General features: G+C 51.8%; 1 protein-coding gene across 2 annotated transcripts; it reads left to right on the forward strand.

The window, feature by feature from the left end:
• The first annotated feature begins 5,301 nt into the window (after positions 1-5,301).
• Positions 5,302-15,027, forward strand: Ptov1 (PTOV1 extended AT-hook containing adaptor protein). 2 transcript variants are annotated; one of them, XM_047528199.1, is made up of 13 exons: positions 5,302-5,685; positions 8,326-8,463; positions 8,574-8,656; positions 8,728-8,785; positions 8,872-8,979; positions 10,983-11,138; positions 11,781-11,870; positions 11,989-12,062; positions 12,136-12,193; positions 12,751-12,855; positions 14,280-14,477; positions 14,554-14,623; positions 14,902-15,027. In XM_047528199.1, the coding sequence occupies exons 1-12, from the start codon at positions 5,515-5,517 to the stop codon at positions 14,563-14,565; spliced, it is 1,251 nt and encodes a 416-aa protein (XP_047384155.1). In that variant the 5' UTR covers positions 5,302-5,514; the 3' UTR covers positions 14,566-14,623; positions 14,902-15,027. The 2 variants fall into 2 exon arrangements, with proteins under 2 accessions (XP_047384155.1, XP_047384157.1); XM_047528201.1 differs by having other exon boundaries at positions 5,382-5,400.
• Positions 15,028-15,992: the final 965 nt, after the last annotated feature.

Here is a 15,992-nt window from a genome sequence, read left to right on the forward strand (position 1 = left end):
AACTGTCCATCATTGTGGGTCATTCTTTGATAGTACACCTGGAGGGAAGGGCAGGTCGAGTGGGGACAGTGTAGGATACATGATAAGTAGATAATGGCATTAAAGAGTCCTCTCCCTTTTGTGTCCCTGACGGAGGTGGGTCAGGCTCCTCCCTCTAGCCCTTCACCCAGTAACCATCCATACCTCCATGGGGAGTGCACACTGCCTTTAACTGCCTGGGACTGGAAATGGGGCCATGCTCCCACTGTGAGGAGCTGTGTCACCATCCACCTGGCAGGTGGTTCTTCAGTTCCTGCTCTGTGCTGGGCACGTGGGCTACAGCTGTAAGTTAGACGTCGTCTTCCTCAAGAAGCTCCCAGTCTAATCACAAGTTCCGATGAGAAAGTTGAAGGTAGACGATACAGAGCTTGTGGAGCATGTATCAGGCAGACTTTGATAAAATTTAATCATACATCATTTGTAATTGCAAATGAAAATGAAAAAGTAACCCAAGACAGAGATCCAGCTACTGTCATTTCTCAGTATGTTTTTATTTGTTCATGTGTCTCCATGTCTTTATCTGTCATAAATAACATTCCTCCTATATGTGCTCCCAGTTCATCCCTTTAGTAAACTCAGACTGGCAGTTCACTTTAAACAAATGCTGGGTAAAATGGTTATTTGTAAAGGACATGCCCATGTCAGGACAGGTCCCATGTAGTGCAATAACACCTAAGTTGCAGGGGCTGGAAATGATAAGGGTAGGTTTCTCTCATGTTGCATTCAGTGTCAGCGTGGTGCCAGACTGAATTCACATATGTCAAGGTGGGTTTTTTAGTTATTTATTTATTTTTTTTGTTTGTTTGTTTGCAGATCTGGGGGTTGAACCCAGGGCCTTATGCAGGCTAGGCAAGTGTTCTATCACTGAGCCACACCCTTAGCCCTTTTTAAAATTTTTATTTTGAGATGGGGGTCTTGATAAATTGCCCTGGCTGACCTTGAATTTGCTATCTTCCTATCTCAGTTAGCCCACATTACAGGTGTACATATGTCATTTCTGCTTATTTATTATCCTGCTCAACCACAGTGGGTTCACTTTCTGAGAGAGTAGAGAGTTACAAATACATGGCAAGTAGCACTAATTAACATTTTAACACTTTATGTGTTTTATTTTTTTTATTTTTTGGTGCCTGGGATCGAACCCAGGGCCTTGTGCTTGCAAGGCAAGCACTCTGCCGACTGAGCTATCTCCCCAGCCCCTATGTGTTTTATTTTAATCAAGACTATTTAAACAGACATTTAGCTCCATTTAGAACAAAGGCCTTTTCTTTCAGTATTGGTCTCCCAGTTAGCATACAGCATCATATTCTTGTATTTTACTATGTTCACAAATCACAATGCGTGACCTCACTTTTAATTAAGCCTTTAAGTGACTTGAGAGCCTAAACACACTTATGAAGCAAACTGAGAGCTGATTCTTCCTAGGTTTTTATGAGCTTATCCATTTAATCACTTACAGTTGCTTTGCTTGCACTTAATTCGGCAGCATCTTTTTCTTTCTAGCAACTCATGTTCATTCTTTCCATTGTAACCTGGTTTGCATAAGACAATTCTTACATTAATATTTGATTAAATTATTATTGGATTAAATTATTAACTTAAGAACAATCAGCATACACAGGTTTGGGAACAAATATCTCACAGGAAGTATATAATCTGACAGATGGGAGCAGGGCTGCTAAGTCATAATATTGACCTGATAGCCTGTGCCCAGGTTTTACAGATGAATTGGAGAGTTTATTTCAAATTGGCAGACTGGGTAGGTGACATGATTTCAGAGAGCTTTACTACAGTATTACTGATAGAATTTCAGCCTACATTTTCCTTTCACCTTTTGACATCAGTTTCCAGTTTGGTCACCCTGGAGCGTATCTCTCTCCACGTATGTATGGTCCTGGGCATTCATCCCCATGTGTGTCTTGATGGAGTCTGAAGGAAAAGGAGGTGTTAACTAGGTAAAGAACAAGAAGGATGGAGAAGAGCTTGAGAGATGATCTAGAGAGGGCAGCAGGGGACATGACCAGGAATTTGGATTAATTTTAAAGACACTGAGAAGCCATTGTAGGATTTGATTGGAGGAGTGAGCATTAAAGTGACAAAAGTTGGGCTGGGGAGATAGCTCAGTCGGTAGAGTGCTTGCCTCGCAAACACAAAGCCCTGGGTTCGATCCCCAGCACTGCAAAAAAAAAAAAATAAATAAATAAATAAAAATAAAAAAAAATAAAGTGACAAAAGTTAGGTGATATCATCCAGGTAAGAGATGGCTTGGACCAATGAGAATGGGGAGAAGAGAGGATTTGGAAACTCTTGTCTCTATTTTCTCTCCTCTTTGCTATAGAGGTACTGTTCATATCTAACTTGCTGTCTGTCAAGGAGCACTGACTCACCTTTTGGCTACAATCCAGGTCATATTCTGGGCTCAAGCTATTCCTCTGAAGCCCTTGGGCAGGAGGCTTAGTGGGGCAGGGAATTGATGTGGCCTAGGGGTTCTCCCTATTCACCTGCCACTCTTGTGCCCTTTGCTGGTTGCTCCACATGGCCCCAAAGCTACAGGGCTGGAGTGATCAGTTCAATCTGCACACAACACACATGTTCCTCATCCACTCAAACACTGAGGACCATTGGTTTCCATAGCCAGACCCCTCTCGCCTACATTGTTTAGTCAACATCTCAAACAGAAGTGGCAATTCCCTCCCTAGCTGCAATTAGTGTCACTAATTCCCTTCCTCATGTCAATTAGTAGTACTCCTATGCAAGCCAAAACCTGGTTCAACTTTCTCTCTCACTCTCTCTACACAAATCCTTTGAGCTTCAGCTTGAAAATCAGTTGTGAAACTGACCACCTCCACTGCAGCCATCCTGCCCTTGATGCATCCTGTCGGTTCCTCTTGTCCAAATTATTGCCGCAAACTTTCGATTGTGTTTTCACTGTTATTTTCAACATAGCAGCCAGAGGGATCCTTTAAAAAAAACCTTCCAAAAGTTATTCTTCAGTAGATAACATTTGTATAAGGTAAGAGAAAAATGAACAGATTCTCCATTTCATCCCTGTGTACCCCACTTTATTCACCTTACATCTGCCTTCTCTCTTCAGAGCTGACTACGGATTCTTGCTGCTTCTGTAGCCTTTTTTTTTTTTTTTTTTTTTTTGGTACTGGGGATTGAACTCAGGGGCACTCAACCACTGAGCCACATCCCCAGCCCTATTTTGTATTTTATTTAGAGACAGGGTCTCACTGAGTTGCTTAGCACCTTGCCATTACTGAAGCTGGCTTCGAACTTGTGATCCTTCTGCCTCAGCCTCCTGGCTGGGATTACAGGCATGTGTGCCACCATGGCCGGCTCCCACTCTTTTTTTTTTTAAATCACACACACACACACATTGTTATGTGGTGTTGAGGATCAAACCCAGGGCCTCATGCATGCTTATTGAGTGTGCTACCACTGAGCCACAACCCCAGGATCCCCAGCCCTTTTTTGAAAATATTTTTTTATTTGTTTTAATTAGTTATACATGACAGTAGAATGCATTTTGACACGTCACACATAAATGGAGCATAACTTTTCATTCGTCCGGTTACACATGATGTAGTTGTGCAGGTCATGTAATCATATATGCACATAGGGTAATGCATTCTACTACTATTCCTACCCCCAGGTCCCCTACCCTCCTTTCACTCCCCTCTGTCTAGTCCAAAATACCTTCTTCAACCCCACCACCCCCAATTGTGAATCAGCATCCATGTATTAGAGAAAACATTCAGCCTTTGGTTCTTTGGGATTGGCTTATTTGGCTTAGCGTAGTATTCTCCAGTTCCAACCATCCATATACCAGCAAATGCCATAATTTCATTCTTTAAGGTTCCCCAGCCCTTTTTTTTTTTTTTGTGGTACTGGGGATTGAACCCAGGGCCTTGTGTTTGCGAGGCAAGCACTCTACCAACTGAGCTATATCCCCAGCACCCCCCCCCCAGCCCTTTTTAAAATATTTTATTTAGAGACAGGGCCTTGCTGAGCTGCTTAGGACCTCCTTAAGTTTCTGAGGCTGGTTTTGAACTTGTGATCCTTCTGCCTCAGCCTCCCAAACCTCTGGGATTACAGGCATGTACTACAGTGCCCGGCTCTGTATAGTTATAGCTAGATTCTGTACGTTCTACGAATGATTTGTTTACAATGGGAGACTATTGCTCCTTGCTAAAAATCTTTTGGTGGTCCCCCAGCAGAGGCTAGAACCCAAATTCTTTGGGTTTCTACAGAACCCTCCTGACATACCAGTTCTCCTTTACCTCACTCTGCTCTCGCAGCAGCACCTGTCTCCCTTCCTCTATCCACTCTAAGGATTTATGTTTGCTGTAACCTCATGTAGCACACTCTTCCCTCTTATCTCGAGTTGTGGGCTGCTAAAGGTCACTTTCCTAACTCCCCTTGTTAAATTTTCCCCATGGTCATCAGCCCACAGACCTGTGCATTTGCTCTAGTCAACAAGCACCGCAACTTCTGATATTTGTTTTCCCCAATGGATTAAGGGCTCAATGAGGGACCTGGAGTAATTTGATCATCGCAGTATACTCACTGCCCAGCACAGAACCAGTCAGGGTACTAATAATAGGATTTTTTTTCTTCTTCTTCTTAAAAGGTAACAAGAGTAGTGCACTGGTCCTAACATTTTATTACATTCACTTGATCCTCATAATCACTCTAAGTTGGATATTATAATACTTGAAGAGAGACTGAAGCAAGAAATCGTATGCAGCGACTAGTAAATGGCTACGCAGTCACTTAATTTTAGTGAAGCTAGAGTCAATCAACGAATAGCGGGTGAGACGTGAGTGGCAGAAGCTCGGAGGCGGCGCAGGGGGTGGAGCCTGGGAGCGCAGCCTGTGACTGGAGGAGTTTCCAGGGCCCGCTGGGAGTTGTGGTCCCCTACCCACCTAGCCACGTCACCCCTACAACCTTAAAGCCCTCCCCTTGTGCGTGGTGCTACCCTTGCCCTCGGCGTCTTGGTAGCGGCCCCCGGGCTGTAGGTGAGGTTCCCCAACCCCCAATTGGGAGCCGACTTGGTATCACCTGGTGCCATCAACCCCCCACCACCCTTTGGTACGGTCTTTGGCTCCCGCCACGCCCCCCCACAGTTGTTTCTCGTACCTCGGACCTACTCCCTCCCCCCATGCCGGAGCGGCCCATAGTATCTTCCTATTGCCATTCTTCTCACACACCTTCTTTTCCAAAGGTTCCCCCAGCCCGTTTTGGTACGGTCCGACCACGCCCCCTCGCGGACGCCGTTGGTACGCGCCAGGCTCCCCCGCTTGCCGCAGTGGTTTGGCCGCGGCGACCCCTCTGGCAGTGCGTCCCTCGCGCTTGGTACGGCTCAGCCCGTCTCCCCCGAAGCCGCGCGCCCGCGCCCCTCAGTCGGTGGAGCTCGCAGCCCCCCGAGTGGCCCGTGGCAGCCCTTAGCCCGCTCGGCCCGCGTTCGCCATGGTCCGTCCGCGCCGCGCCCCGCATCGCTCTGGCGTTGGGGGCCCTCTCGGGGGTCGCGGCCGTCCCCCGCGGCCCCTAGTGGTGCGTGCGGTCCGCTCGCGCTCCTGGCCGGCCAGCCCTCGAGGCCCGCAGCCGCCGCGGATCCGGGCCCGCTCGGCCCCTCCCATGGTGAGCCCCCCGCCCTTTTTCCAGAGCCTTCCACGGCTCCGCCCCCGCCGGCCCCTCCCCCGAGATCACGCTTTTGTCCGAGGCCCCCTCCTCTCCGGGGTCTCCCTAGTGGCCGGAAGGGTGGTCCCGCCCAGGGCCGGGTTCCCCCATGGAACCCCCTGTGGTACACGCCTTTGTTACGCGTTTCTACTGCGGTGGGGGTGGGGTACGGGGGCGGGGTGGGTTCAAATTACTGCTGACTCCGCGGCCCTATTTAAACGCGGGTTGGGGGCGGGCGGATGCCGCCCGGGTTGTTTTTCCATTTGAAAAGTTGGTCTCTCCTCGGGCAGGAAATCTGGAAATGCGTGAGGGGCTGGGTGACGGCGGCGAGTAGGGGTGGGGGCAGCGTTTTGCACACGCGCACCCAGATGTTGCAGCCGGGGGTGTTCTCCCCCGGTGCCCGAATGATGCCTGTGGCATTCGCACCTAGAATTTGCACTCACGTCCAGATGTGGGATGTCTTTATGAATTCCAGTGAACCCAGACCTTAAAGGTAAACATTGGAGGTATTTTAGGCTGCACATACTTCCCCAGACCCGAAACGTGCACATTCTTTTCAAAAATCGTAAAAAGGTTTACTTGGGGGCGGTAAAACTGTACACCACGGCGTTTCACGCGCAGTCAAACCATGCACACTTGTCCACATGTGAGACTTCCCCTACGCTTGTGCTCAGGCTCACTTAGTACTTTGCCCAGACGTTGCCCATGGCCGAGAGCTGAGGCAGCTTTATTTAAGCCTCAAACATTTCTTTGCCGCGGTTCTGAAACAGATGCTTAAACTCTAATCATCGTCCAGTTTACACCTTTCACTCCACTGCCTTCCCGCTGTCTGAAGCGTTCCCATCTAGTTGCTCAAAAGTGCTTCCTAAATCCTCAAACGTGCATTGGAACGCTTTAAACTTCCCTCCAAATCCCAACAGAGCTACCCTATGCAATAAATAGAAAATCAGCACAATTTTGCACACACTTACCTAGATGAGAGATTTCCTTTGGGGTTGCTTTTAGTGTAGACCTTAAATGTGATCCTCCTGATTCGATATGTTCATCCTGAAGTTGCAGATGTAGGTAGGTACAGATCCAAATATGTCAGGTTCTTAGGGCTCTGTCTGTCTGTCTAGACAAGCAGACCTTAAGTGTGTTGCTGGATCTTATGTTGGGCCCTTAGAAAAATGTGTTCACCTGTTCTTAATTTAAGCTCATCTGTGGCTGTAAATGCATACGTTTTTGGCCATGTGTTCTGTCCCAGAACATGTATACAGTTTAGGTAGCCCAGGTCCAAGCACACCCTAATTCCTGGGCCTTATGTATTATAAGTACACCTTCATCTCCCAGGACTCCTGAAGCTGTGTTTTACCTACCTTTGCTCAGGTGCTGAGCCTCCCAGGTGGGTAACTGCAAACTTGGGCCTTCAGCACCTGTTCTCTGTCCCTGACACACTCCAGTCTTAAGCACACCAATGCTTTCTTATACTGGAATGTTCTCTTGTTTTCTTCTTCTTGTGTGGTTTTTTTTTTTTTTTTTTTTTCCCCCTCTCTCCAATGTATCTCTGGTCCTCTCTGGTTTTCTTCTTGATCTTGTATATTTGCCCAAATCCCAGATTCACTTGTCCAGGTGGACAGCATGCTTGCTCATGTTTTTCTTCATCTTAAGCTCTGATAAAATAGGAATTTTTCTGCTTGTCATTATTCTGGGATAAAAGTATCTCTATATGCTTTAATAAGGAATGTAGAAGATACCCATTAGTGATACGATGAAAGGTAACCACCTTAGAAATTTGCTTTTTACCTTCTACTGAGATTTTCACAGGTTTCCTACTCCCAACCTCTTTCTAAAACTTTCCCTTGTTTGCTTGATGTGTTTGGTTTAAAAAAGAGAGTTTAGAGAGCGTCCTGTTAGAATAACTTGTAGCTTGGTTTGGCTGTACTGTGCCTTCTGGTGTTTTGTGAGCATTTTGGTGTGACTCCTCCAGGGTTGGTCGTAACCCTCTTCCAGATTCCTCCCTGCTTTTCCTGGATAACTCTGTTCCTCCCTCCTCCCTGGGTTCAGCAAGAAAGGTCACCCTCTGCGTAGAAAGGTTGGCACAAGCTAGCAAGGGTGTTTGGACTTTTTCCTGAGGGTGGTGGGTAGTCTTAGAAGGGTTCTGAGTATTGGAAGGACAGGACCAGCCAGTGTGCAGGACATCCCACTCAGGGGGCTCCCAGCAGGCCCTGCTGGGTACAGGAAACCCTTAGAGAGCTGGCTTTTGAGTTGGGTCTGACAAATTGTTCAGAGGATGAGTGGTGGCATCTTCTAAAGGGGCAGAATGGCATTCCAGACTGAGCACAGCTGGAGTAGAAGCTGGGGGGGGAATAGGCTGGTGACTTTCAGGATCCATTTGGATCAGTGTCATGTGACCAGTGGGTTGTGGGAGAGAGGGGTGGAGAAAAAGGACATGGGGGTCAACCTTGAGGGGTGTTGACCACTAAGACAAGGGATTTGACGGGGACGTTGGGAGTGTCTAGCAGGGAATTTGAACATTAGAACATCCCCTCTGGACTGTGTTTGGACTGCCTGTCCTGGAAGGTCTCCTGGTCTGAGTTTCCTCACCCCTCTCTGCCACAGGAAGGTGCTCGGGTCTTCGGAGCTCTGGGTCCCATCGGGCCTTCCTCTCCGGGCCTCTCTCTTGGGGGTCTGGCTGTAAGTGAACACCGGCTCAGCAATAAGCTGCTAGCCTGGAGCGGAGTCCTGGAGTGGCAGGAGGTGAGCAAGTCTTTGTCAGGTTCATTGGAGTCTTTGTGCCTGGCTTAGGTGGGGGCTGGCCTGGGCTTCTAGCCTGTGTCCTATGACCCACATCTGCCTCACTCCCACAGAAACGCAGACCCTACTCTGATTCTACCGCAAAGTTGAAACGGGCCCTGCCCTGCCAGGCCTATGTGAACCAGGGCGAGAACCTGTGAGTACCTGGACAGGGGACTGGGTGGGCTCATGGCCAGAAGGTGCTCCCTGACCTGCTCCTTCCTACAGGGAGACCGACCAGTGGCCACAGAAGTTGATCATGCAGCTGATCCCGCAGCAGCTGCTGGTGAGACTCCCTCCAGCCCGCCTAATCTACCCGCCAGAGCACCCCATGCTCTGGTGGTGACCCAGCTGTTGCCTTGTTGCCCCCAGACCACACTGGGCCCCCTGTTTCGCAACTCCCAGCTGGCACAGTTCCACTTCACCAACAGAGACTGCGACTCCCTCAAGGGGCTCTGCCGCATCATGGGCAACGGCTTTGTGAGTTGGGCAGTGGGTGGGCAAATCTCTACCCCCAGTGCAAGGCAGGGTTTGGGGGTGGTTGTTCCCCTGCATGTGTTTCAGTCTCTCTTTTTGTGGTATTGGAGTTTGAACCCCAGAGTGCTTTACCACTGAGCTACATCCCCAGTCTTAACACAGGTTCTCACTAAGTTGCTGAGGCCGCCCTTACACTTGGGATCTTCCAGTTTCAACCTCCTGAGCTGATGAGAGTACAGGCGTGCACCTCCATGCCTGGCTGCTGTTTTCCGTCTCTTGAGAAATTCTCAGTAGGGCCAAGAGAACAGTACCTTCCCCCCTTGAGTCTGTCTCAGGCCCTGGGAGCTTGCCATAGGGATGGGAGTGAGTAGAGGGACCTGGGTGGGACCTGGTCTGGCCCTGTTGGGGTCCAGAACATGCCCTGAACCTAGTAAATGGGTGTGGTTGTGGAAAAGGAGCAGGCTAACACAGTGTGTGTTGGGGCTTAGTTTCCTCTTCTCCAAAATGGGGCTTCTGGGGCTGGGAATATGGCTCAGTGGTAGAGAGCTTGCCTGGCATGCATGCACAAGGCCCTGGGTTCAGTCCCTAGCACTGCCAAAAGAAAAAAAGGGGGATTACCAGTAGCCCTTACTTCATGGGGTTTCTGAGAAGATGGAATGTTTGTGTACAGTGCTTATAACAGTGACTTGAAGTAAATGTGAGCTGGTAAGACTGCCGAAGAGTTTGGGGTTTGGACACAAGGCAGGTCAGGAAGTGAGTCCCCTTGGAGTTCTGGGCCAGAATGTCCCCTTTTAGGCCCTGGTTTGGCAGTGGCCCTTGGCCCCCTCAAAGTTGCCTGCCTGTAGAAGTTGGGTTCTGGGGGCAGGGTGAGAGTCATCTACTTATGATACCCAGAGGACATGGCTCTGGGCTCATCCCCAGTCCCTGTTTCCTTTGAATAGTTGGCCCCTCCCATTCTCTGCCACCTCCTCCAAAAATGCCATTTGTGCCAAGACCCGTCTAGGTGGCTCTCCATTCCTTCAGGACTTAGACACACCAGGACTTGTGACTGGTGTGAGGTCTCCTAGCCAGCAGGTCCTCTTCACTCAGTACCTGGTGAGGGTGGATGTGTTGGTCCCCAAGACCCAGACTGCTAGGAGATGGGCATCTGCACATAGTGTTCACAGTGTGACCTGGGATGTGGTCCCTGAGCAGGTGGATCCTGCACTGAGGTCAGGATCAGGTTAGGCTGCTGGTTGTGGTGGGGCATACCTGTAACCCCAGTGAGGTAAGGGGGTTGCAAGTGAGGCCAGCCTTAGCGAGTTAGGCCACACCCCCTAATATAAAAGTAGAGTACTTGTCTGTCACGTGCAAAGCCCCAGGTGGAATCTCCTGTACCCCCACCTCCCTAAAAAACAAGTTGGGCAGGTAGCACAGAGCCAGGTGTTCTTGGAGGCAGACCATTGAGGTTGGCATGGACCTCCTTTCTCCAGACACATGTGGGATGTCTTGTCAAGCTCTTGTCTTCCTGCCTGCCATCGAAGATGTTAGAAGTTCATGTAATGAGCATTCACATAGTACTTAGTGCGTGCACTGTTATTAACTGTGTTACAGGTGGGGAAACAGGTGACTTGCCTTAGCACCCCAGCAAGGACGTAGTAGAGCTGTGTTTGTACCAACAGCCTGGCCTGATATCTGTACTCTTAACCACAGGCCAGGCTGCTGTCACCAGGTGGCCCAGGCCCTTCCTGGGAGCCACCCAGGTTCTGCAGAAGTGGAGCCTCTCAGGATCCTCACACCACAAGTGTGGGTCCAAGATGCCACCCCCGCCTGAGTCAGTGCAGGGTAGGGGAGATGCCGTGATGCAGCATTCTCTTGGGAAGGTATACTGTAACCACAAACCTGCAGGAAGACCACGGCCTGGACTCTGACGACCTGTACTGCTCTCCCAGTCTCTGGGTAGCCTGGAGGGGCGAGTGGCTCCTCAGTAGTGCCCGGGGTTCCTGACCTGCTGGCCTCTCCCCCAGGCGGGCTGTATGCTTTTCCCCCACATCTCCCCCTGTGAGGTGCGCGTGCTCATGCTCCTGTACTCATCCAAGAAGAAGATCTTCATGGGCCTCATCCCCTACGACCAGAGTGGCTTTGTCAACGCCATACGACAGGTCATCACTACCCGCAAACAGGTCAGGTGTGCCAGCCAGGTACAGCCTGGCCCCCAGTTGGTGGACATGGGCAGCTGCACTCATCTTGGCAGAGCATGATGTGACAGTTGGAGCAGGGAGCATTAGGGGAACTCTGGAGTCCGTGGCTCATTTCCATCAGGGCTTGTCAGTGATTCTTTAAAGGGCTGGAGGGACAATGGAGGTCAGGTGCTGGCAACAGAAAAGCCTCTGGAGCAGGGTGGCAGCATTAGGTGTGGCTTGCTCCTCAGAGGGAGGGGTGATGTGAGGCTCAAAGGCTCTGGAGGGTGACGTGTCCTGGTTTATGCCTCATGCCTGTCAATTACTGATAGTGCTGCCATTTCTCAGGAGGGCATCAGCTTTTACAACAAATTATAGGCCCTATGGGCTTTGTACACGAAGTGACAGGAAAAGACTTGTCTCAGGACACTTGGGAATCACCAGGAAACATTCAGCAGGCAAGGGGGCATGGCCAGCCCTGAGATTCCCCTGGGGCTGTGGTCAAGGCAGACTGAGGTGGGAGGGTAGGTACAGCTGGAGCTGACAGGCCAGGGCAGGAGGAAGGCTCGGGAGCCCTGCGACAGTGCTGCAGTGTCCAGGGAGCCTCTCCTGGTGCACAGCCCACCCTGCCTTTTCCTCCCACAGGTGGTGGGACCTGGTGGAGTCCACTCTGGCCCTGTGCAAATTGTCAACAATAAGTTCCTGGCATGGAGTGGTGTCATGGAGTGGCAGGAGGTGAGCCCTAGCGTGCTGGGGACCCTGGGACCAGTGTATTTCACTCACTCTGGGCTTCAAGGGCTGCTGGCATCTGGTGTCCCACCCCTTAGGCTTCTCTCTTTCTCTGTCCCCAAAGCCTAGACCTGAGCCCAACAGTCGGTCCAAGAGGTGGCTGCCGTCCCATGTCTATGTGAACCAAGGAGAGATCTTGTGAGTGTTAGGTTTGGGAACAGAGGCTACCTCCTAGCAAGACAGACTCCTGACCCTGCCCTTGTGCCCGCAGGAGGACTGAGCAGTGGCCAAGGAAGCTGTACATGCAGCTCATCCCACAGCAGCTGCTGGTGAGTTGCAGGAGGGCAAGTTCTTAACTGGTGTGCCCATGTGACAGCAGCCAGCCGAGGCATCAGGGCCATGGGGGGGCAGCAAGGGTAAGGCACTGGCTCTTGAGTTGCCAGCTGGACAGCAAGCCAGGCCAAAGGTGGAAGCACAAAATTCACTGAGGCCTTGGGTTGTGCGGCCTGTCTAGCAGGTGGAGTAGGGGTGTGGAGAGCAGGGTTGATAAGGCCCCCCGTGGCTGAGTGAGGTCCAGACTTGGTATAGGCTGCTGTGAGGGAAGTGAGAGGCAGGGCAGAGGTGGCCTGCACCAGATGGTAGCTGCCGAAAATAGGCGAAATCGAATGAACCTGCATTGTCGGGGCACCCTCGGCACAGGGCTGGGTGAGGAATAGGAGGGGGGCGGGACTCTTGGGTCCCCAGCATTTGCAGAGGTGACATTTTTCTGAGCTGGTAAAGGCACACAGGAGAGCAGGCACAATATTAACAGGTCACATTGGCTGGTGTGGGAGGTGGGTGACCAGAATGAGGGGCCCATGGAGTCAGCCCCTTGGCTTTCCCACAGACCACTTTGGTGCCACTGTTTCGGAACTCCCGTCTGGTGCAGTTCCACTTCACCAAGGACCTGGAGACGCTGAAGAGCCTGTGCCGGATCATGGACAACGGCTTTGTGAGTGGGGCCCACACAGGCAGAGGCAGGCCACCAAGCAACAGCTTGGAGCCTCAGGGAACGTCCAGCTGGGGTAGGAGGAGGCTGCTTCTGGATTTGGAGACAAACATGAATGAATAAATGAGTGTGACTTTCTGCAGAGCCAGCCAGAGTGGTTGTGCCCAAAGGAAGGGGGCATGTGCCCTGCACAGGCACCTGTGCTGCTCCAGACATTCCCTGGTATTCTAAGCTGTCCTGATTCTGTTACACAGATGGGGAAATGGGCCTGGGACTTCTACCTAAGCTGGTATGGATTCCAGGCCCACCCCTATAATGCTGGTCCCAGGGACTGGTGTCACTGACTATAGGCCCTACATGTGGTCTTCCTTGTGCTCCCCCTGCCCCCTGCCCAGGGTTTTCCAATGGGAAAACTGGGGCTCTGAGCTTAGGTCCCTTCCCAGACAGGAGGTCTTTCTGCCTCCAGCTTAGATCCCAAGCACTTGGGATTGTCTTGTTGGCTGGGTTTCAGCTGAGTCTTTTCTCTGGACCTGTTTCCTCACTGAGGTGAGGAGAGTGGCCTTCTTTGCTTCTGAACCCTCAACCAAGGATGTCCTCCTTCTGGGTACTTTCCATGCCTGGATGACATCTATCCACAAGTCACCACCATATTTCCCTCTACGTTAGTCTGTAACAGTAGCCATGAAGTCGTCCTTTTGAAGGTATGGTTATATAGGTTTTACAGGTCTCTTGGGAAATCTGTTTAGGCCCCATCCCTCTGTTGGCTCTGGTAGGGACAGGCACAGCCCCTACCCAGGAGCTCCTCAAGAATTTCCTCCTGGTACCCTTGCACCACAGCCCCGAAGCAGTACGCAGGGCTGAGTCCTTTCTGGTTTGGGCGGGGCCTGTGAGTCCTTCCCTCTCTTGGCCTTGGTTTTACCTCTATAATGTGGGAGGGTTAACTTCCTGTGCAGAATCCAGTGGAATCCATCAGGGACAGCCACGATGAACCCTTGGTCAGCCATGTGTCTGAAGCCTGCCTGAGACCTGTGGTCATGGAAGCTTGGCCATGGTGGGGCTTTGGCGCCATCTCCAGCAGCTTTGCTTCACTTTTCCCTGGTAGGAGGCCGAGTTTGCAGGAAGTGGAGGCACGGTGCTGGTCTGTTCTGATGGGCTCTTCTGGAGGCCTCCCATGTGCCTGCTGCTCGAGCCTCAGCAGTGCTTGTTACCCACAGACTGCTGGGCCATTCCATGGAGGCCTGTTGGTTCTGGTCCACTCATTGATCTTGGCCTCGGCCTCCTTGTCCTCCAGATGGGGGCTTCGAGGCAGGGCAGTGGGCAGCATTGGGCAGGCAGTGTAATCGCTGGCCCCAGCTTGGGGCTGAGGGAGGCAGTGTGTAGGAAGAGCGGACAGGAACAACCTGTGACATGCACCCCGTGCCCGCCAGGCTGGCTGTGTGCACTTTTCCTACAAAGCCTCGTGTGAGATCCGCGTGCTCATGCTCCTGTACTCCTCGGAGAAGAAGATCTTCATCGGCCTCATCCCCCATGACCAGAGCAACTTCGTTAATGGCATCCGGCGTGTCATAGCCAACCAGCAGCAGGTCCTGCAGCGGAATCTGGAGCAGGAGCAGCAGCAGCGAGGGGTGAGGCCAGCCTCAATGCCTGCCTTGCACCCCCCACCCTCCCTACTGCTGACTCTGCCCCTCACTTCCTCTACAGATGGGGGGGTAGTGCCCCTCCCCCAGGCCGGGCCCTCCAGGAGTCACAGATGAGGTCCCTGCAGAGACTGGTGAGTGGCAACCCTGTTCAGTGCAGATGGATCTCCTCCTCAGACTTGCCTGGGGTGTTGGGAAGAAGCAGGGTGACCCTGGCCTGGGGAAGACCAGAGAGAAACACTGCAGTCCCCAGTGGTCTGTGCCACCTAGGAATACTAGCCCCACCCTGGCGGGGAATTGGCTCTTGGGGCAGCAGCTTCCAGGCCTAGGTATGGTAAGGGCTCTTCCCACAGTTGCTGGGGCTGCTGAGATGCTGTGTCCAGCCCCTTCCACTACATCCCCTGCCTCCCAGGTCAGATGCCTCTGTGCTGGGGCCCCTGGGACTGCAACTGCCCAGCAACACGGAGGACAGCGTCCTGAAGTCTCCAAGGACGGTCTCCGTCCCTTTGCGTTTCCCCAATAAAGTCTTTTAAAAATCCACCTGTCACCTCAGCTTGCTGCCCAGATGCTGTGGCGGGATCAGACACCATGGCAGGAGGTTGAGCCCCTGTCCTGGCAGCAGTCCTCACCTGAGTGCCTATGTAAGTTCCCAGCCCTTGAGATGCTGGTGGTGTTCACTAGGGGCCTGGAGTGTCCTTAGCAGGGTGCTAGGAAAAGCTGTGGCTACTGTTCAGGAGTTGCTTTTTGAGATCCCTATCACCCAAGGTGGGAGGGAAAGGGCCTCCAGAGTTACCTGGCATGGGTTCTTCCCTAGCTGTGACAAGTGGGGGTGGTTGGTGGCCTTGTCTCCTGGGGCCTTTGTATCTGTTCTCTGCATTTCCAGCACTTGCTGCTAGGGCCTCGCAGGTAGTGCTCCTGGTTTTCTCTGGAGTTTTGACAACTTCACTTAGCTGTAAGAAAGCATAGGCCAGGGGCATTTTGGGGGGGGGGGGGTTGTGGGCGGTTTACTGGCAATTGAACTCAGGGGCACTGACCACTGAGCCACACCCCCAGCTCTATTTTGTATTTTATTTAGAGACAGGGTCTCACTGAGGTACTAAGTGCCTTGCTGCTGCTGAGGCTGGCTTTGAACTTGAGGTCCTCCTGTCTCAGCCTCCTGAGCCTATAGGTGTGTGCTACCACACTCGACTGGACAGGGACATTTTTGCCTCCTATAACTGGAGGGGATCCACTGCTCAGCTGCAGGCAGGTCCAATGCTACAGAACCCAGGCCTGGATTTTGTCCTCATGTGTACTAGGAGTTGAATCCAGGGCCTCAGGCACTGGCAAGGATGCTGCCTCTGAGCACCTCATGGGCCGTCTTGGCTTTGGCTGGTTGAGGGGTCTGTCAGTGCCCTGCTTTCCCATGTCTCAACTTGCCTGTCTGACCTGCCCATGCTGACCTTAGTACCACCACCTAGATCCCTTTCATGTCCAGGGTGGTGGAGTGGTTGGTGCAGAACG

This window comes from Sciurus carolinensis, chromosome 16 (genome assembly GCF_902686445.1).
Source record: "Sciurus carolinensis chromosome 16, mSciCar1.2, whole genome shotgun sequence".
Taxonomy (NCBI): domain Eukaryota; kingdom Metazoa; phylum Chordata; class Mammalia; order Rodentia; family Sciuridae; genus Sciurus; species Sciurus carolinensis.